At 45.8% G+C, this 20,719-nt stretch overlaps 1 protein-coding gene across 4 annotated transcripts in view; it reads right to left on the bottom strand.

The window, feature by feature from the left end:
* Positions 1 to 11,179: 11,179 nt before the first annotated feature.
* Positions 11,180 to 20,719, bottom strand: part of RGS6 (regulator of G protein signaling 6) — a 260,455-nt gene continuing 250,915 nt past the window's right edge. For all 4 annotated transcript variants that reach the window (XM_071744548.1, XM_071744550.1, XM_071744549.1 and 1 more), the window contains one exon: positions 11,180 to 11,672. In XM_071744548.1, the coding sequence (XP_071600649.1) occupies positions 11,622 to 11,672 (51 nt within the window). In that variant the 3' untranslated portion in view covers positions 11,180 to 11,621. The remainder of the gene's footprint in view (positions 11,673 to 20,719) is intronic.

Below are 20,719 nucleotides of genomic sequence, written 5' to 3'. Positions count from 1 at the left end.
GCAAGTAAATATTTGGCAAGTATATTCAAATAATTAATAAATCCTGGAGATATTTGCAGGCAATTTGTTAACTCAAGGAATGGAATTCGTCAAAGACATCTTTGCCCAGGAATGACAGGCTCATGGGCTAACAGAAAGTAATTTTCTTTCTCCAATATTGGGCACTACTTCTTTCTGATATCACAGACCTTGACACTTCTTTGGCATGTGATGTTGAAAACAGCCAGTTGCAATTTGTGTTTGCTTTTAAATTTACAGTTTAGCCAAGGGGGTATAGAAATGCTTCCTGTTGGAGTGAATTTGCCTTTCTGCTGGGCCCACATGGGAGCCTGCCCTGGGCTTTGAAGTTCCCTGTAAAAAAAAAAACAAACCTCAAAGCAGTTGGGCTGTGAGGTGCAAGCATGTCCATCACCTGGTGTCTGACCCCTCAGGATGTGGCTGAGGCAGGGACTGGTTGCCTTCTTTGTGTCTGAGGTTAACACCTTGTGTTCTGCCCACATTTTCAAGTTTCCCATCATCACTGTTGAAGCAGGGACCGTGCTAATGAGCCTGGTAAGCATGATAGTATCACCCTCCATGACAGTCAGAAACTGCATCCCTGATGCAAGCACTACCTTAAAGAAATGATCCCGTATTCCAAGCCATTACCCAAGCACTCTGGAGAGGCAGGAGGTGACAGCCAAGATTTACACACACAGGAGCTCAGGAGCCTCAGGGGACCTAGGATGGTGGAAGGGAAGCAAGCCAGGAAGATCAAAGGACTTTCTGGTCAGCGTCTCATCAAACCGGGTCCTTGCCTCCAAGGATGGGAACAGAGGGAGTGGGAAGGGGGCTCGCTGGGACCTCTTTCTCAACCTGTGTTTTTTTTCAGGGGAATGAGTAAATGTGATCATCTCAAGTGCCCTCCCACACAAATGCTCAGCTGGGATGAGTCACTGGGAGCAGTCTGGCAATCTCATCCCTGGCTCATGCCTGGCTCCAGTGCTAGTACAGCACCCAGGGGAGAACGTTATCTTCAGGTAAGAGCACCTTCAGGGTACACCTTAAGAAAACCCACATTTGCCTTATTTTATGGGGAACTTGTACATAGATAGCCTTGCTTTACTTTGGAAATATGAAGAACATACATAGATGTATTAGTCAAGCATGATGGTACAGGATTGTAGGATGCTTTCCCTAACTTGGCTGCAGGATGGTTGTTGTTATATGCAAGCAAAAAAAGCCCCGTGGATGTTATGCAAACCCATTCTGTGGAAAAATTATTCCAGGAGTGATATAGGTGGTTTTAACATATTTTATTGGAACTGTTTTCAAGACCTTCACACATTGGACCCAGGTGCATTAGTTTCCATGAGGACAGATGTACAGGGGGTTGAGAATGTCATGAGTGTTAATAATAGAATTATTTTTTCATCTTGCCAATATTACAGTCTTAAAGTCTTTGATGATCTGGTCTTCCTGGACCGGGCACAACTGCTGATTCCTCTTGCAGTGCTGGGCACAACCACATCCTTTCTGATGGGAGTCAGCTCCCCTTTTCATCTGCTGTGACAGAATTGAAAATGTGCCCAACAGGAAAGCTGGAGTGGGTCTGGCATTGACTCTGTCTCCCCTTGGCACTCTTGCTAGGGTAAATTTGCAACTGAAATTCCAAATCTGGCATGAAAAGGAGGAACCATTTTCCTGGCAGCTCTCCATGGGTACTCAGGAGAATGGATGGGGGGTGGCAGCCACAGAACAGATGGCAGTGTGGGAGGAAGGTAGGTAAAGTGGTCAAAGATGTGCAATAAATAGATTTAACAAATATGTTACACCACAACATGTGTGACACATGCATGTAGTTTGCCACGAGGAGCATGATGCCAGGGTGAGAGCTCCCTTACACAAATGCATGGGTAAATTGTGCCGTATGGACAAGCACAGCCCTTCTGTCTTCACATTATTATGAATTTCCTGAGTGATCTTTTAAAGAAAGAGAAAGGCAGCAAAGTTGGTGGCAATCTGAGAAACTGGCATATGAGAAGAGCCTCAACCTTTATAGTCTGAGGTGGGGATAAGGCTAAAAAGAGACATGACAGCTGACAAGGATCAACACTGTGTCACAGTGGAGAGGGGATACTGATGCAAAGTGCAATAAATGCAAGAGAATGCAAAAAGTTACACTAAGGGAAATACTTGGGGGAAAAAACCTACAGTGCTGAACACCTTTGCTATTTGCGGCCTACAGATGGCTCTCACTGTTTTTAAACTTACTCAGGGATGGCTTTTTATGTCATACATCAAACATTTGGTTTTTTCCTTGCAGTAAGAATGCTTCAAGTATGGAAAAATGTGTTCCTGAGGGCATCTGCTGAGGTCCCATCCCTGGAGATCTTGGAGGCGTGCTTGATAAAGCAACCTTGGTAAATATTCAGTAGGTAAAATCCTTCTGATTACAGGGAGCAGTGCAAGATGAGCTGCCAGCTCTTTTATTATCTATTACTCCATGACTATTGGTAGTGAAGGGAGGTCTTGCACAAAAGCCTTTGCTGGCTTTATTTATGCCAAGGCTGCTTCCAGGAAGGGGGAATCTATCATGTCAGAGATGAATGCAAACACAGAGCTTTCTCTCTTGCCCCCTCTCTCCTTTTGGACTGTCCTTTTGTCTGACACAGAGACTGCAGTACTCTGTGTATACTTTGCATCTTGATTTGCTTAAGACTCACCAGAAACAATGAGGCACTGAGGGCAGGATCACCTTAAGACAGTAACTTAGCTGTTTTCTGGGAACCACTTGCTTGGTTAGCAGAGAAAATCAGGGAGAGAAGGCCAAGTCCCGCAGGAGTGGGCTGCAGCCATGTTACAGCAGCCGGAGAGGGAGCCAAGAGAAGGACTCTGATCTGGGCCCCTTCCCCTGCAGCCAGGGAACATAATTCCTGTGACTCACTAGGGACCTCAAAGCTCTGGCAAATGAATAGAAAGGTCATGCCCAGACCACTGGTACAGTGGTTTGCAACTGCCACTAAATTCATCAGGTCAGTAATACCCAGGGTGAGACACTTTCTATTTGCTGCAGGCAGCTTGAGCACTGCTCTTGCCATTGCTTCCACATTCTAGAAGCTTATGGTTTGCTGTGCTGCTTTCCACAAGGCTCTGGCAGCTCTCTAATTAAAGGGTGGCAGAAGGCAGCTGAGCTCTGCTTGGCTTTGGCTGTGAGGGCTGTGATGCAGAGGGGAGGCAGGGTGCAGCAGAGCAGTTGGTGTCACAGCAGAACCTCTCTGTGACCAGAGGCAGCTCACCACAGGATGTTTTTGGGTGGTGCAGCTCCCTACCCAAAATGCTTGATATGCAGAAGCACAGGCATTTGGCTACAGGATAGGGCTTGCAGTTGGCCCCAGCAGATGATCCATCACAATGAGCACAGAAAGCTGGGTTTTTTTTCCCATGTGTTGGATGTGTGCGTGTGGGAGCAGGGCTGGCTGAGGGTCCTTTCTGGTACTGGCAAGGCAAGATTTTTCTCGACTGCATCAATTTTGGAGCCATGATTTTGGAATCTGTCTGTGCCCCAGCATGGAGGATAGAACATCTGGCATCAGCCATGGGCAGAGCCACTGCTGCTTTCTGTATAAACAAACATGCAGCTGCACTGACAGACACACGCATAGAAAATGGTGTCAGAGGTTTCTGTTGTCCCAGAGGTGACAGAATGGCCACGCAGTCCTGAACACAGTGTGCAGGAAAATTGCTGCAAACTTGCTTTTGTTAAGCTGCTGCCTCTGCCTGAGGCCAGGATGTGCTGGTCCTGCTCACAGGCCAAATGGCACCGTGGAGCTGAGGTTCAAAGAGGGGTGAGTCCTACAAAGAGGGGGTTTGTATTGCAGAGCAGCCATAGAGCTCGGTAGTCTTGCACGCGGCAGCCCCTGAGGAGTATTTCTTTTAGTGAGGAGACTGATTCTCCAGCCAGCTCAAGCAGGGAAATGTCACTTTGACAATCTCTTCACAGGCTGCCCAGACCAGCCCCTCTAAGAGTGGGTCAGAGAAAACAAAAGAGTGATGTGGGAGAAAGGCAGCTGAGAGATGCAGATACTGAGAGAAGCAAGAGGACACAGGGAAGATGTGGGCAGCAGGGCACAGGGAGAAGCACTGATGCTACAGGATGGCTTGAAGTTAAAACAAAGCAATGAAGCCCATCCTGCAGGACAAAGGTGACTTTCTCAGTCTGACTCCAAAGATACTGAAGATGAACTCTCATGTGTGCTAAGCAGGGGGTCTAGTTGGAGAAGGTAGCATTTCCCTGGCCTGTACTGGTTCCTTGCTTCAAACCCAGCCTAGGTTAGGAGTCCTGCAGAGACAAGTGGCACACAGAAAACAGAGATGCTCTGAAGGATGGAAACTCCCCTCAGTCCAGGGCCTGAGCTGCCATGGCTGGGGATAGTCAGAGGGTCAAAGCATACGTGGGGAAAAGCAAAGCCGTCAGGAGTGGGGCTGCTGGGGGTGGTTCCTGTAGCTCTGCAGCTTCACTGGCAGGGGCTGAGCTTACTGAAGGGGAGAGCTTGGGCTGCAAACACCTCTCAGCTCGGGACCTTTCAAACCTGAGAGCTGCAGCCTGCCACAGTTCTTGCTCTCCTGCAAGGCAGCTCACTGTGGGCCACCTCCCAGCCTGTTTGGGGGGAGCAGAGCCTTGCAGGGGAAGGGACAAGGGTCACAGAGGAGAGAGTAGCAGACAGCAGCATTGGGATGGGCTGAGGGGACCCAGGTGGCTTCAACACCCCCCCACACACACTGTTTGACAGACTTCTCAAGCTTGGAGTGAAGCCTTGATTTTCTGTGTCTGCAAAAACTAGAGAGAGCCTGGGGAAGGGTTAAAGCCTCCCCCAGAGGCAGTGGGCTCCCACTCCCACATCCCCATCAGCAGAGCTGGGTGCTCCCTGTGGAGGGCACAGCTGCACCCCAGCTCTGGCCAGCTGGACCCCAGCCCTGCTCCCAGTGTCCAAAGGCAAAATCCTGAGAGGCCTCCATGCCTATGGGAGGCCAAAAATACTCAGCAGCAGTGACAAATTCCCACTGTGCTGGGGGGGGGGGATGGTTGATGGGTGAGTTCATGTAAGGGGATGCTTCTTCCCACCTCTCCTGCCCTGGCTGCTTGATCAGCGTTCTGTGGGGGGCTCTGTGCTTCATGTTCCCTGCACCAGGGATTCACAGATCCCACCTACTCTCGGGAAGCTCACTTCCACCCACCTTCCTGCTCCTCATGTGGCCCTCTGTCAACGCCACAGGACTTTCCTCCACCTGTCCATCAGGGCTTGTCCTCTACCAGCACGGGGACATGGCCCTGGAGAGGAACACTGAGCCTCTGCTGTTGTACAAGCCCCTCAGATCCCTCAGACAGAACTTGCTGCCCTGGGCTGAATGCCTTCACTCACATCATAGGGGCAGGAGGTCCCCCAGGCTTTTTGTTTTTTCCTTGTAGAGGAAAATCCTACAGTGCCTCACTTTTCTGTGTTTGGCCCCAAATGACCTCTGAAGAGCAGAGTGTGGCATTTCAGAATCCCAGCTGCTTTTAGGGGAAATGATGTGTTGTAAAAAGCATCATCTGAATATTTTATCTGGTGTGCCTTAATCCATGTGGCATCAGGCTCATGCTGAATTATGACAAGACAGACACCCACAGTGCTGGGCTGTGGAGCTATGCAGCATGTGGGCATAACCTGCAGGTGGATGGATGTGAGAAATCTTGACAAGGATCCAAAAGGGAACAATCACTCCTGAAATCCAGTCCAGATGTGGATTTTCCTGGTCTACCCATAGAAAGTGCTGCTCAGGGCTGGCTGTTGCCTGCTCTGTATGGAAGGATGGCATGGGTGTACAAAGATGACAGAAAGAAGCTCAGTTTAGTTTGTCTGCTGATAGCAACGTTCAGAGATCAGTGCCACGGCCCTCTCTCACATGAGATGTTTCAGAGTACCTTCGGGATCTCCAGGCAGGAGTGAACTGGTAAATCCAGTGTCATTGCTGTCAGTGCCATGCAGATGACCTGAACACTTGTGACCATCTTGAAGAGCATTAAACTCCTTCAGGTGCAATTTATTTGAGCCCTAATCCTGAAAACTGTGCCCTAAATTCTGCTCACTAGCATCCACCCTCTGTGTGAGATGAACCTGCAGTTCCCTATTGCAAATGTGAGAGGGCAACCACAGTACCACTTGTGGCAATAGCCATAAATTCACATTTAAAAGCTTCAAGTAATTGCATTGCTGTGTAAAGACAGCCTTTGAAAAGCTTGTTTCCAAATGCTTAGCAGCAGGATTAGAAGGTTGCTGGCTCTTAGCTGTGAGCTTTGCAGATGCTAGGGGCTGGCAAAGCAAAATCTGTATCACATGAAAAAAGTTGATCAGGTCTGCCTCTCTCCTGCCGTGAGATTACTTTTCTCACTACAAAGCATTTCTCCTCACCAGTAAGTTCAAAGTGTGTATGGGCATGAAGATAGTGTATTGTTCACCAGCTCACTGTTCTGCTGAGCAGCTGCCTTGCTTCTTCAGGTTTTAAACAGTGCTGAGAAGCTGCAAAATTGCTCACAGCTTAAACGGTGAAATCATGATAACCTAGCCTAGCTTACCCCACTGAGAGCTCTACTTTAATAATCCTGCTTAATCATTAAACCCCAATAAAAGCAAGCCAAGGAGTAGATGGCAAAAGCCAAGCCGAGGCATATCAGACCACTGCTCAAAACTTGAACTGAGCACAGTCAGGTGGAGACAGAGGGAGACACATAAAGGGACAGCGAGGCTGTTGTGCAAAGGGTCAGAAAGATGCAGCAGATTATTTGCAGCTCTCAGTTGGGACTGGTTGAAGGAGCCAGAGCCAACCATGAGCTGCTCCTGCTGGTCAGGAGTCTGCAGTGGTGCCCTGTTTACATCCTTTCCCCAGGAGATTCTCTTGTTATGTAGCACACACACTCCATTCAAGCCTTGCTGTTGACATAGATGCTTTGACTAAATCCTTATGCCGGAGGATTATTGTGTGTAACAGGGGCTGCTGGTTATTTTCAAGAATGCTTTACCCTCCACTTAAAGGTACAAAGAGAGCAAATGGACACACACGTGCCCACCATGCTGCATATTGGTTTATGGCAAAACGATTTTTTCTAAGGACATTGCATATAGTGGTGCTGTTAAATTACAAAAACCAAAAAAAAAAACCACCAAAAACAACTTGGAAAGGAATTAATATGAAAATACGAAAAAACATAGATTGAGAAGACACACTGCTTCTGCTGCTTCTGTCACTTAGCTGAAGACACTGAGACTGTGATTAGGCCAAGTTCTGCCAGTGGATGCATCCAGGACTCAAAGTGATTCCAGCAGGATTATTCATGTGCACATGAGTGCGTGACAGAGAGAACAGATTTAGTCCTTATTGCTTCATCTTTTCCAGGATGCTCAATTTATTTGTGCATTTCAGGAAACAGATAAGTACAGTCAGATATTCTGTACCTGGGCTCCCCTTCTCCCACCCCAAAAAAGAAATAATAGTAGGCTAAAAGCATCATCCATGCCAGAAGATGAGAGAGCCAAATCCTTTCAAAGGCAAAGGACTCACCAAAATGCCTGGGGTTTCAGCTGAGTAAGGACTAACTGAAGAACTTCACCGTGGTCTGTGACTATTTGGCTGAAGAGACACAAAATTAGTTCTGTATTTTCAGAGTGAAATAACAGGCTGGATGGGGGAGTGCTCTTGCCTCAGCTTCCTTTAAAAGCGGGGAGTGGTAGGATTTGTATTGCTGAACTCATTCCAGAATTTGGGTAACCAAACTGACTCATGTTTGAGTCTGAAACGGGGCATCTTTTGTCTTCATTGTTTTGTTACCACCTTTTGCAGGATTTGACTGCAGCATGGAAGCATCCAGATATAACTTTACAGTGCATCATATTGTTGTTACTGTAGTAACTTATTACTAGGACACCTTGTGCAATCTTTATTGCTGCAGTACCTGGTACAAACGTGCCACCCTTTGTCCACACACACCATTATTACTGCCTTATTCTCCAACCAAATTTATTGCAGCATCCCATTGTGTCTTATTGCTGCATTATCAAAATGCCACTTTACTGCAGTGGCCTGTGTTATCTTATTGCTACATTTATCCTGGTATTATTATGCTAGCTTACTGCCTCTTTTTTATGGCTGCCCTGCCACCTTTTTATTACAGTACTCTATGGGTTCTTAGAGCTGAGTTATACTGAGAGTACATTAATCCATTTGCTTTAGCCTAATGCTGTCTGCACAGGCTTGCTGAGCTTTCCTACTGCTTGTCCTGGTGCTGTTTCACCACAGTAGCCACAAATACTCTGGATAATCTATCATCCAAATAACAGTGTACAGCCACATTTCACAGCCAGAGCCCTGCAAGTATGGGAAGCTCTGTAGGTAGTTTGCACAGCACGGACATGGTAACACCTTCCCAGACTGCCTTCCCTTGAAACAATGCAGTGTAGAACATTAACAGAGGTGGAAAGCTGATTTCCTAACTCATCTTCAGGATGACGAGGTGGTTGGAAGACACGGGACACTTATAAAGCTTGCAACATCCAATGGGATACGGGGTAGCATCACTTGGAATAAGCATTGTCAAAAAAAAAAAAAAAAGCAGCGATTCAAGGATGTGATTCATGTGGAAGTAGTTACACGTTAGCATCATCATATGTGAAGTAAAAGACACGTGAAAAAACAGTTTATACGTGTTCCCAGGAGGAGGTCTTGGCTACTCTCATGTTTGTTTTAGAGAAATTTAGTCAGGAAATGAAGAGCAGAGCTTTCTTCCCACCAGAGAATACGCAGCTCTGTCCGCTCAGCTAGCTATTCCTGAGCAGATTAGTCTGCACGAGTGTGCATTTATATGGCAAGCTGTTCAACATCCAGGCCCCCTGATGTACACCCATATGCATGCTCTCTGTGTCTTTAAAAGTTCCCTCCGTGCACGAAGTCCTCCCAGCCAAACTGAGCTTATCCCCCCCCAGGCAAAACACTGCAGTGACTCTCCTGCAGGAATGGAGCAGAAAAGACAGAGCAGGGTGCTCATCCCAGGGGACATCTCCAAGCTCCAAGTCTGGTATTGCTGCTCCCTGCACAGACCATAACCTCAATTCCATCTGTGCCATACACCTGTCACCATCCTCCAGCCCTGCCCATGTGTGACCCTCTACTAAGTGCCACCAGAAGACCTGCCCAGTGTCAGGAACTCACTACAAAGCAGGGACCCCTCGGTAGCACTGTGCTGCCTCTCCTCCTGGCCACGCACCAGTTTCATGCATTTATGCATTCATCCCACTCAGGAATGCTCTGTAGACCATTTTGGGGGTTCACAGGACAGACCTCCCATGGGAAATGCTTCAGCCCAGAGGCCGGGCAGCACTGGTGGGTCTGACATAGATAAAAACACTGACAACAAGGCTCTGAGAAGTGCCAGCCTTTTCCCAGTGATGTTGTAAGGGGATGCACATGAATGTGCATGAACAGAGAACTGGGCCTGTTACACAAAGACCTGCTGGTGCCTGAGGGGACCCTTTGTCTGGGTGGTCAACAGAGGACAAATGAGTCCTGCAAGGGCACATGCATGATGGTTTTGCAGTCCCATAACTTCCTCGTGTGTCGTGTACGTGTATGGATGAATTTGATCTGAAGACCTCAGACTGCAGGATATTTATGGGAATAGGTGTGTGTGTGAAGAACAAATACTATACTCAGTATTCTGCTGTACATTCATGCAGGTGTAGAGGGTCCTGTGGACCTTAGATAAAATCAGTAATAGGGTTTCCTAGGGAAAAAAAGAAAGATATCAAAATGAGAGATGTCATGGGTAAAAGGTGGGTAAAAAGGGAAGTTCCTTTTTTTCTGACAGAAACTATGCTGGCCTGATTTTCTGCATATATAGGGCTTAGATACTAGAATAACACTTGCCTCAGAAGTGAATATTGTCAACAGCCAGCTGACTACTTAGCTAGATGGTTCTGCCTAGGTAAGAATGCAGACTTGTAGCCATATAGCAAGTTGTGCTACCACCTGTGCAAAAAGCCAGTTTGCCTTGGCATGAGTGAAGAAGACCAAGAAATGTCTCTATTCACGTATGCTTCAGATGTGAACTGCTTGCAAAATACAGGAGATTTTGTGGCACTAAGTCAACTGAGTCTTGAAATTTTCATATATAGGTAATATACTGTGTGTGAATGCAGTCCATTTTTCTATCTGCAACTACTATATGTAGGCTTTTAAAGTCACTTCAGTTCCATCCTCATCCTAACCTCCATACTCCCAACAGTTTGAAACAAGCTACTGGGTCATGTCTTGCAGTTGTATTCATGGGCTGTAGATCAGATGAGTTTTAGCAGAAGCTCATTTCCACGAGTGGGACAATTTCACTGTCACAATGGGGCTTCTCAGTCACTTATCTGAGGTTTAATATCACGGCTGGGTGTGCTGCTGTTAGGAAGGGTTACCTGGCAGCCAGCACCCTGCCCATTCACAGGCTGCTTCTGCTGGTCCCATCTCCATCAATTCCTTCCTCAGTGTAGACTGAATTTTGACACCTGCCCACATCAGAGTTACCTTTCCCCTGAAAGCACAGCTGCTTTTGGCCCTCTACAACTGTAGCTGGAGTCTCTTCTTAAGTGGTTCAATTCTACCTACTTGGAGTAAAGCTTGAACATCCATACTGAGTAAGTATGCAAAACCTTAAATAAATAAAAAATCAAACACAGCATAAACCAACTCACTTTAAAATACAGCCTGTGTGTGTTTGTGTTTGTGTTACACATCTAAAACATGGCTTGTTGCTCATCAGGCAGAGTCTGACCACACTGGCACTACACGCACATGCAGAGCGATGCCACTGACATCAGAGGATTTGCATCAAGATCAGAGTCTGACTCAATGGGGCAGATCCTCAGGTGATGAAAACCACTCATTATACCCTCCTGACTTCATCTGAGGATCTGGCCATCATTTCTGGACATGCTACATGCCATTGGAAGGACAGTGAGTGAGGATTTTAAATAGAGTTTTGGTGGTTTTGCATTTTTTTTTTGTTTGTGTGTTTTTTTGTTTTTTTTTTTCCATTGCGTTAAAGGAGACACAGGAAAGAAAAACAAAGCTAAAGTCAATGAATCTGCAGGAGAAATGCATTTGAGATTTTGGAAAAGGAGAAGCAGCTTCCAGTAGATATTTTATTGGATCCAGATGGCCACAAGGAAGGGAGCAAAGTGGGATTGCAGCTCTGCCTATTACAGCCATTTTGTGCCAGGGAGAGAAGAGATGAAGGAAAAATGCTGCTTTCTCTCAGCTCTTCTTTCTCCAAATTGTGGTTGGGACTGTTTCCTTAAGGAACAGGACAGCAAGCCCTTGCCTTGTTGACCTTCTGTGTACAGTGAAGAGTGCTCCTCCAAACCCCGGTTGAGAACCAAGTACCTGCACAGTACGGTCCTCACGGTGCCGTGCAGGTAGGAAAGTGCTGATGTAAACTGTGAAGAGAAGTGCTCCCCTTCTGCTGGCTCAAGCTCTCTCCCCCGTGGGGACCCGTTCTCCCCAAAATGCCCCATCCCAGCCGGAGGTCCCAGGTGTTTCTCCTGTGGGGCAGCTGGATGAAGCCGTCAGGAGGACTGCATCAGGCCCGTCAGGCGCTTGCTGGCCAGAGACTTTCCCTGGAAGGAGGGACAGACAGACAGACAGACAGACAGACAGACAGACAGACAGACAGAAGAGGCCCAGAGGCATGAGTGATGCTGTGGGATGGTTGGACTGTGAGCGAAGGGCAGGGTCTTTTCCCCAGAGGGGTTGCAGGGCTGCCCACCCCGCTGGCAGAGAGGCAGGGGATAGGGTGTGACCCCAGCATTTCGGGTGCCTGTGGTTTTGCCCCAGGTGGGTGGTTTGGCAAGGAGGGGTTGGAGCCAGTGATGTCCAGGTGGCTACTGCTTCAAGGTGATCAACTGTGCTCCAGACCACTGCCTCATGAAGATGCTTCCTCACTCTGTTACATGGGAATTGGTCAAAGCAAAGCCCTCTCCTATGCTCTGCCCTACTCATCCTGCCTTGTCTTGCTTCAGTCTGCCCTGCTGCCATACTACTTTGCTTGCTCCTTAGCATGTCGTGTCCTAGGTCACTTGTTGTCCACTCCTACCTGTCCTTCCTGCCTTCCCCATGCTCTCCTCCAAGCCACCATGCAGGTGTGTGGCTGTAGTGGCCTTGCTTCCACATGGCTGGCATCCATGTCAGCTTTCCCACTGACTGGTGGGACCAAGGACCAGAAAGTCACCTTCACCTCTAAAGCCCTTCACTGGCTTAGGCAATGCAGTCCTGGCTTTCATCCAGAGCAAAGGAGGGCCTACAGCTGGTCTTCTCACTGTAAGAAGGGTAAGGGGACATAGATGGCTCTGCAATTAATGATCCAACAGTGAAAAATTGTTTCAGGTATTGCTGCCTTTCTTTGGTTAGCTTTCCTCTTGAAAAAATCTGTTTTTTTTAAAAGAGAGAAGAAAAAAAAAAGAAAAAAAAAAAGAAAAAAAGTCTTGGTTGAAATAAATATCCAGGGAATACCAGAGAGCTGTGGAATACCCAGCAGATCATAAACAGTCTCCTGTATGTTACTATATTTAGCCAAGATTTCCTTTGCAATAGAAATTCTTACTAATTGCAGTTTGAAAGAAAGATCCACACTAAGAGCAAGAGAGAAAGGTTATACAGTTAAAACGAGTATGTGCAAAATGCAGGAAAGTTTGAAATGTAAAAGGTAGCAGGTCATCTGAAATAAGCCTTATTTAACAAGTGAACACTAAGAAAAAAGAAACACCCCTCATCCCTTTGATTCTGAATCTCTTCCCATTTAAGGCTGTACCAGGAGAATGTAACAAGACCCTACAGAAGCCTCATTTCCTTACTCAGAAGTAAGGAAAATTAGCAAATTTACTTTGCTCTTAGCAAAAAAAAAACCAAAACTTCGCTCACCTGCACAAACACACATGGCCCAATCTGACTGATTTCTGTGTATAACTGGTCAGCTGCTGGAAACACTGTCATCCTTTGGACTGTCCTCCCAGGATGAGAGAGCCACAGTCACACCTCTGCAGCTCCTCCATCTCTACAACAGAGCTTTCCCCAGGATGGACCAGTTCCCTCCTCCTGGAACTCAGCAGGCACACCAGCACTGCAGCCATTCAAGGCACGTGTGCTTTCTTTTACTATAAATAAAATTATTATTATTTTACATGTACTTCTGGGCAGCTTGGCTCAGTTCCACCCCAGGAGTCTTCCACAGGGCAGTGTGTGGGGGGCTGCAACCATGGCTTTCATTTTGCTGCCATTAAGGAATACCAGGGGAAGGGTGCTATGGAGTTACCAGTTCTTGAATCCAATCTATAGGAAGGAGAAGGCAAAGATGTGGATGTTACTTTCTGGAAGTATAACATGGCTGGCTTTAAAAAAAAAAAAAAAAAAAAAAAAAAAAAAAAAAAAAAAAAGCTAGTTTTTACTTATATTTGGATACTTCTTTAGGAAAGAAAAAAAAAAACAAATAATAACAAATAAGGTTTGAGGTTGTATAATGACTATTCAGTCAGACTCCAACCAATTTGAGGCAGGCAGTTCCTCTTGTTATCTTCTCCCAAGCAGGTGGCTTGGGGGTATGCCAGCTCCCTGTGTCAGGGTCCAGTGGGGATGAGAAGCAAAGGCTGTTCCCCAGCTGGCCCTGATTTCAGCACACGTGGGTTCAAGGCAGGAAGGAGGAAATGTCGGTGCGGGCGGCTGAGCTGCTGACAAAAAGGCTCAGCACACTCCAGTGCAGCTTTTACTCCTTTGTATGGAGATGCTGAAACTTTTTTAGGTGGGGTCGAAGCTTATAAAGAAATGCACAGTCCTCCAGTGGTAAAAATGTTTGCCACTACTAATTAGGGTCATGACAACTAAAACCCCAGCCTGTTGTTCCTCCAACAACACAGCACAAGCAGCAGGGCATACGTTGTGTGTCTTGTTGGATGTAGGGAAGCTTCATTCCCTGCAGGCAGCTGAGCTGTAACACAGCTTTCAGGCAAGGATCACGTGTAGCTTCAACCATGTCTTCGTAAAATCCTGTTCTCTCTAGGCAGCTGAATGATTTTTTTTTTATCCCTGAACACTGGCATGACAGGAGCCTGTTTGGAGAGGCAGCGTAAAATCTGAATTTGGAGTAACTTAAGGAAAACTTAAGGGAATTCTTAATAAACCTTATGAAACTGTCCCCCAGAATGTGACTTCCAAGTACGTGGTCCATCCTATTGCTTGGCTATACATCAGACAGGGGACCAGACCTTGGCACTTGTGGACTATCAGGGCTCTCACTGGGGCCTGGTGAAGTCAAGATTAACCCAGAGGTCACAGTAGATGCTTAGCATCATTGATGGCTGAGCCTTGGCTAAGCAGCTATGAAACTTCGGTGTAAACTGTAATGAGAAATTATTTTAGAGAAGCAGAATTCAGCAATCCAATGTAGGCAAGAAGCCAAGTAGGAGGAAAAAAAAAAAAATTTGGAATTTGACACAAAAAGGAGAAAGGACTCCTTTCAAACCTCCTGTACGAGCCACCAGAGCTTCCAACTTGCTCTTTGCTCTTAATTACCACAACAAGCACTTTGCACAGTTAGGAAAGAACTGCCTATTTTTCATAACTGTGAATAGAAAGTCGAGTTTGTTCAGTATCTGTGTTTACACACAATGTTACCATGCTCTGCCCAGCACAGAGTGCAGTTTGTGTATCTGCATGCAGACATTCACCACCAGCAGCATGCACAGGACAGCACTCATGCAGGCCACCAACACCTTACCTGAGCACCTGGGCAGGATTTATCCCATAGGGAGCTTTGTGGCTGTGTGACAGGGGACAGCAAGCATGTGGGGAGCTCCTGGTACAGCAGGGCAAGCTCTCTTTTATTTTTGTCATATAAATACAGACCAAAGCACTTTCATGTTGATTGTTCACCTCCATGCCCCCCACCCACCAGCTTAGGACTTAATTACAGCTGACTCCACTTCTTCCTACTCATCCTTTGCACTCAGGGCTTTCCTTTTTCCCAGCTCAGGATGCTCCAGCCACAAGCATCACCTTCCTGGAGCCATCTCCTGGGGAGCAGCATTGCCTCTCCCTCTGCAAGACCCCCGACAGAGGACTGGGGTACATCTGCATCTCCACTGGAGGATGAACACTCCCCACTTCCATCATCTTGAACCTTAGATTTTCACCTGGTAACAGACACCACTCAGATTTCCTATTTTTTAACTAACATATGACAAGGACTTTTCCAACACGCAGACAACGTCCTGCTGCCAAACTTTACTCATGAAGAAAGACTGCCAGGGTCCTAGCTCTGCCCACATTCTTTGGTTTTCATAGTTATATTGCACTGCAGATCTTGGGGAAATTTTATTTCTGTTTAATTTTAGAAATAATGCTTTTATTAGACTTTTTTTTTTTTTTTCATTAAAAGATACATTGCAAACAAAAGATAAAGTAACATAAAATAACAAAGTTAAATAGGAAAAACAGTTAAAACATAAACAATAAAGGAAAATAACACAAAATAAAACACGGGCATGTAAACTATGAACATATATAACATAAATTAGCACACAAAATGTGGTGGACAATACCACCAATCACACACTGACGCAGACTGAAAACACTGCAAAGGGGCTGTACAGGGTAAGCAGGGGGGTGGCTGCAGGGTGCTTACCCAGGGACAGCAGCAGGGTCTCATGAGTTACCCCAAACTCCTGCAGAGTGGGCCACACTCCTCTTGTAAGGCTTGAGTGATGAGTTCCCTGAGCTTCTTGCCATTGCAACTGGTCACACTGAAGCTGAGCAACCATGGGTCAGGTTCCTACACTGGATATTGCTTTTTTTTTCCTCTTCCAGCTTATATCACTATAAGAATGGTTCTAAGCTGCAATTCAATAATCTGTACCCGTGTTATTTTATGAGGATTTCCTAAGCTTCCTAAACAAGGCATCTGCTTTGAGAAATAGCACATCACAGCATGTGGCACAAACCAGGAGGTGATACAAGCCCTGTACTCTAAAACAGCTTCATAATGCTTGGATATCTCCTCTACCACCACACCAGTACTGTGAGGAAGATCCTCTTCTGCTGTGGAGCAGAGTCTGGGCTCCTTGTATCTAAGAGTGTGTGTTGAGACAGTTTTGGCATTACTTGAAGCAGCCTAAACTGCTTAAATGTATTTAAGCACAGCCCTGCCACGGGGGCAGCCTCAGGCTACGGATCCAGGGCCCGTATCCTCCTCCAACAAAATAAATGAAAGATGGAGGTGTAGATGCAACCCTGCATCTAGTATACAATGGTGTTACAGAGCATTTTTTTCAAGCCACCTCATAAAATGCTCTCACTGAATGCTTCAGGTCTGGCTCTCGAGCTGGGTGCAGTCCTGTTCTTGCCTTTGTGTGCAATGGACTCAATTTCTTTAACTCCCTTCAGTGGGACAGGGAGCCTGAAATGTAAATACCTTGCTGTGAGAGGAAAAGAGAAACACCACTGAAATATCAAACCCTTCTGGAGTATTAAAATAATCTTGGCTGAAATCAGAGAAGGGTCTAAGTCTTCCCTCCCCCTCAAACACCTTGCTAAGGTCCTGGTTCGGTATCTGCAGCTTGCAGCTAGACCTGCATGTAGTGGGAAGGTACCAACTTTTATCTTCCAGAGTTTGTATGTGGCTGGAATAAAAGACAGTAAATTAATAGTATATCCTGAGGCCCATAGAGTACTTTTCACCCAGGAGGATCCCAAAGAACTCCACAAACTGTAGACACAGGCATCACTCACACGCTGCTGGAAGATACTGACCTCAGGGGTGAGAGGCAGCTGCCATTCTGTGCCAGCAGCACTACACAGGGGTTTTTAGGAGGGAAGAATAACTTCTCCACTAGAAACGATGAACACTTGTACTTTTAAGAAGCCCCTGTACACAGAACAGGCTGTGCAGCACACATGTCACACATGCAGGCCACCACTTACCAAACTGACCAGCACACAGCATTAGCCTACACGGGGCAGTCGTTTGCCAGGTAAGGTGCTGAACAGATGCAGCAGATTCAGGCATGCAGCAAGCATGCACTGTGCAGGCCATGCACCTAGTCCTCTGCAGTGTTGGGTACTGACACTGACCAGCTACCACAGATGAGAGGACAATCAGACAACAGGTTGTAAGTGTTGACTGGATACCCGCATGGTTCTGGTACATTCCGACGCTTTCCATCACCTACATAATGCAAGTACCTTTTCCCAGTAAAAAACAGTACTTGACAATCACTGGAGTAGTGGAACAAGCACATTTCTTCCAGGTAATACATCTTCCAAAGACAGAAATAACCCTTTTCCCATATGTCTTTTCCTGGTGCCATATGAAGGTTCAGCATCCTTTCCTATAGTCTTCCCTTCTAGCTGCCTGTTCTGATACCCACTTCATCAGCATCTCTGAGTTACCACCTTTTTTGTATTTTCTAGTTTTTCTACCACCATTATCTTCCCATAATAGCTTAAACTTTTGTCTTTATTATATTGCTGGTCATAAGTGCTTCCCATGCCCTTAAATGCTGTTATTTATTTGCAAGTTGGCAGAGCTGGGAAAGTGAAAACGTGGGAAAGGTGGTAGGTATATGACAGTTCTATGTAATTATCAAGGAACCAGCAAAACAGAGGTCCCTGATGATGCCAGGCAGCAATTCTTCCTCCAGCCTTACACCTTCTTCATTGTGTTCATGGCTAGTATTTGAAATGCATCACAGTCATGCATAGCTGTGAAAAATATCCTACTATTCACCTGAGAAAGGCAAGATCCCATCAACACATTTCATGGGTTTGACATCATACTAATGAACCCAGAATAGGACCAAGACAGTGAGAATGAAATTTGGACTCTGATCCAATTGCACACAAATGGAGAGGACATAAAAATCATCACCAGGCAGTAGTAGTGGCCAAAGGATGAAGCTGAGGATCAGGAAGAAGTGAAAAAGGCAGCAAAGAAAAACAAGGGCAACAACATGGAGCTGGAAGAGAAGACTACTGGCAGCACTAGGAAGGGACAGTGAGGCAGGTAGGGCAGACACTAAGGCTTTCATAGCTGTGTAATGAAAATGAATAGGTTCACATACAACTGAAACTAAAAGTTGGGCTTTGGATTTCACCGGGCACTGACCTGGTATGCACTTAGTTCTCACCCAGTGTTAGTTCATCACAAAAAAGCCAACAGCTACCCATCTAAAATGCTCCATCCGTAACATCCACAGTTTCTTAAAGAAAGCTCATCAGAAAGCTTTTATTCTTATATTCTTAATCTACAGACTACTCTGTGCAGCTTGAGCACAGACCACCTCTTCCTTCACCTTATTCTCTTTCTGCACTGAGCTGAATTTACTGCTTGGAAAAGGTTCCTGCTTCCTCCAGCCTGACTCCTTGATATATTCCACACCCCATCACTGTATCTGGTGTCTTCCACTATGAGGACATTAAAATAAGTCTCTCAAGTCTTTTAAGTCTCACTACGTACTCGAATTTCCTCTAGAACTTCATTGGAGGGCTCCTTTTCCTACTAAGTATTATACTTTTTACAGATTGTAACAATGAAAGATAAAATGTGGTCTACTTGGGCTGAGTTTCACATGGGGCTCTGCTCATCAAATGCTTCCCAAGTTCTGCAATTCTTCTCTCTGTCTGCAGGCAGTGGAAACACAAGTTTCTTCACCTTCTTCAGGTAAAGAGGTTTTTTTCAGTCCAGGAAAGCAATGATTAAGAGTGTGCCATGTCAGTCAGTTCAGACTGAAGTTGTAAAACTTGTGAATACACAATGTATCATTGATCCAGCCACTCTCTTATCCTTTAAAGCACAAAGACCGAGAACTCTCACCCTCTCAAAAGCTGTATCTGTGTGTGCCTTTTGTTATTAAAAAAATGTCAGCTGGGAATAAAAAGCAGAGATCTTGTCAGCACTGGGTCACCATATTGAGTTACATACTTTAACAGCAGTTTTCTTTCAAGGGAAATTCCTTCCTTGGAATTTAGCATATCTAGGAAAGTTTGAAATTAAGTCTGAGTACCGGAGCCCAGGCTTATCTAAGTTACCTGTTGAGGCTGCTACCCACAGGTTCAACTCTTGTTATTGCTGGAGTAACCACTGTTGCTTTTAGAGATACTACTCAGGATGCTGCAATATGCAACACAGGAGCTCCCTCTTTTCTCCCCCTTCAGTAAATGTAAAAGGCCACCAGCACAAGTTAGGCAGAGACTTGGTGGCTTCCTGTGTGAAACAGCTTTTGTCAGCAGTGGTTTCCCTCAATGTACTCATTAAAAGATAAATTCCTTCTAGTCCAGGCTTTAAAGGAGCATCTTAGCTTAACGAGAAGTAAGCTTCTGTCTTTCTGATTATTAAATCATTTCTAAAGCAGATGGGAATCTACAGTGGTTTAAACAGTGAGGCTGAGACTGCATGGCTAAAAATAGTCTAGCAGGCTCCTTTTAATTAGCAAGATGATCAAGTATGACAGAAGAGAGAGATGTAGGTATATGGATTTGTGTGTGCGTGTGTCTTTAAAATTAAGTTATTACCTCAATACCAGGTAATATTTGTAACACATATGATACATGATGTCTGATTTTTATGATGCCATTTATCTTCGCTTGGGAGAGAAGACAGGCAAACTCTGCTTTCATAATGTCAATCCTTGATGTATTTGGAAGAAAAATTGTAATAAGATAAACCTGCCACCATGTGCAGTGTCATCATTTTTTAAGTGATGTGGATTAGGAAGTGCTCTGATGCAACAGAATGTCAGATCTGCAGCTACCTGAGGCTGACCCTTCTACGTAGCCCCCGTGAACAGCACAGAAGATCAAGTCTGGCTTTATACCTGTGATTTCACAGCACAGGAACCCAGCAGAGGGCTAATGAGATCAGGGACCATGATGTCTATCCTACCACTGTGCTGCCCACATATTTTTAAGGACTCTTCAAAACACAAACAGGGGAGAAATCTGCCACCCCTCTGCTGTAGAAGAGCAGGGCAATGTGTGTCCTGTAGTTACCTGCTTCACCATGTGGACCTTTGGTATTCACAGATGACTGATGACCATAATGTTTGGTCCCAGGACCTCCCAGCTGCTGCCCAGACTGCTGTGGGGGACTGCCACAAAATGCACACTGACCCTGCAGCATCAGACTTCAGGCAGGTAAGATGAGAAGGTTGAGGATGTCTGGCATGATGGGCACTGGGTTAGACAGATGTCCCCTTGCTCCAACAGGAACCCGGACAAGGAGGCACTGCAAGCTATGCCCTTGGCTACAGGAGGATCTGACCAGTGGTGAGCACAACCCTTCTTCTTGGCCATTGCCCAAAAGTATCAGCTGATACTTTGAAAGGACCTGGAAGTAAAAGGTGAACCATCATGACAATGAAAATTCTTCTGCAAAATCTTAGTATCCTGTTAATGTGGACCAGACAACACCTGGCTTCCAGGAAGATTTGGTGCCAAAACCCAATGCATTTATTAGTCTTGAGGTGCCTTCTCGTGGTCAAAAGTACCAAGCCAGGGAAGATGAAACAGTGGGTCTTCCAGGAATTTAAGAATGGCATGAAAAAAAACCCAAAACCAAACAAAAACTGTTAAACAGTCTTCTTTTTTTTTTTTCCCATTGATCCTCTTGAAGGTGTCAAGC

The sequence above is a fragment of the Heliangelus exortis genome, chromosome 5 (assembly GCF_036169615.1).
Source record: "Heliangelus exortis chromosome 5, bHelExo1.hap1, whole genome shotgun sequence".
NCBI classification, from domain to species: Eukaryota; Metazoa; Chordata; class Aves; order Apodiformes; family Trochilidae; genus Heliangelus; species Heliangelus exortis.
The sequence above is the reverse complement of the archived record's forward strand: the minus strand, read 5'-3'. Positions and strand labels throughout refer to the sequence as shown.